This window comes from Candida margitis (assembly GCF_024628925.1).
Source record: "Candida margitis strain CBS 14175 chromosome Unknown scaffold197, whole genome shotgun sequence".
NCBI classification, from domain to species: Eukaryota; Fungi; Ascomycota; class Pichiomycetes; order Serinales; family Debaryomycetaceae; genus Lodderomyces; species Lodderomyces margitis.
This window is the reverse complement of record NW_026261848.1, coordinates 1-462: the sequence shown is the minus strand read 5'-3', so window position 1 is coordinate 462 and position 462 is coordinate 1. Positions and strand designations below refer to the sequence as shown.

The window sequence follows — 462 nt, the reverse complement described above, 5'->3', positions numbered from 1 at the left end:
GGAGTAACACCTGTATTCTGAAACATACAAGGCTTAGCACATTCCGGCAATTGATCGTAAATTTTGTCGGCAAATCCATTGATTGATGCAGTCTTTGCAACACTTGGGTAGGTGGCATATGGATTGTCAGTGGATGTAGTTGGTGCAGAAGTAATCAATGAGTCTGAAGATGATGGAGCTTGGCTTACCGAGGTAGTGACTGATTCAGAGGCTGATTTCTCAATGGATGATATTTCTGCAGTTGACTCAGAAGTTGACTCTTGAGTGATTGACTCCTCAGTGGTTGATGATTCTGCAGTTGACTCTGCAGTTGGTTCTTGAGTAGTTGATGTTTCTTCAACAGTTGACACCTCGGTCTGAACAGATGAAGTAGCATCTAAAGAAGTGCTGAGTGGTGCAGCAGTAGCAGCAGATGCAAGCAACGAACTAACACTTGCAGGTGGCATCCAGTATGGATCCCAC

At 44.4% G+C, this 462-nt stretch overlaps 1 protein-coding gene across 1 annotated transcript; it reads right to left on the bottom strand. All coding sequences in view use genetic code 12, as the record gives it.

Annotated features, from left to right (window-relative positions):
• Nucleotides 1-28: 28 nt before the first annotated feature.
• CANMA_003662 (uncharacterized protein) lies at nucleotides 29-446 on the bottom strand (the record flags this gene model as incomplete). The annotated part of the gene is made up of 1 exon (XM_051815858.1): nucleotides 29-446. A coding segment is annotated over one exon (418 nt), but the record flags the coding sequence as incomplete, so codon positions are not given.
• Nucleotides 447-462: the final 16 nt, after the last annotated feature.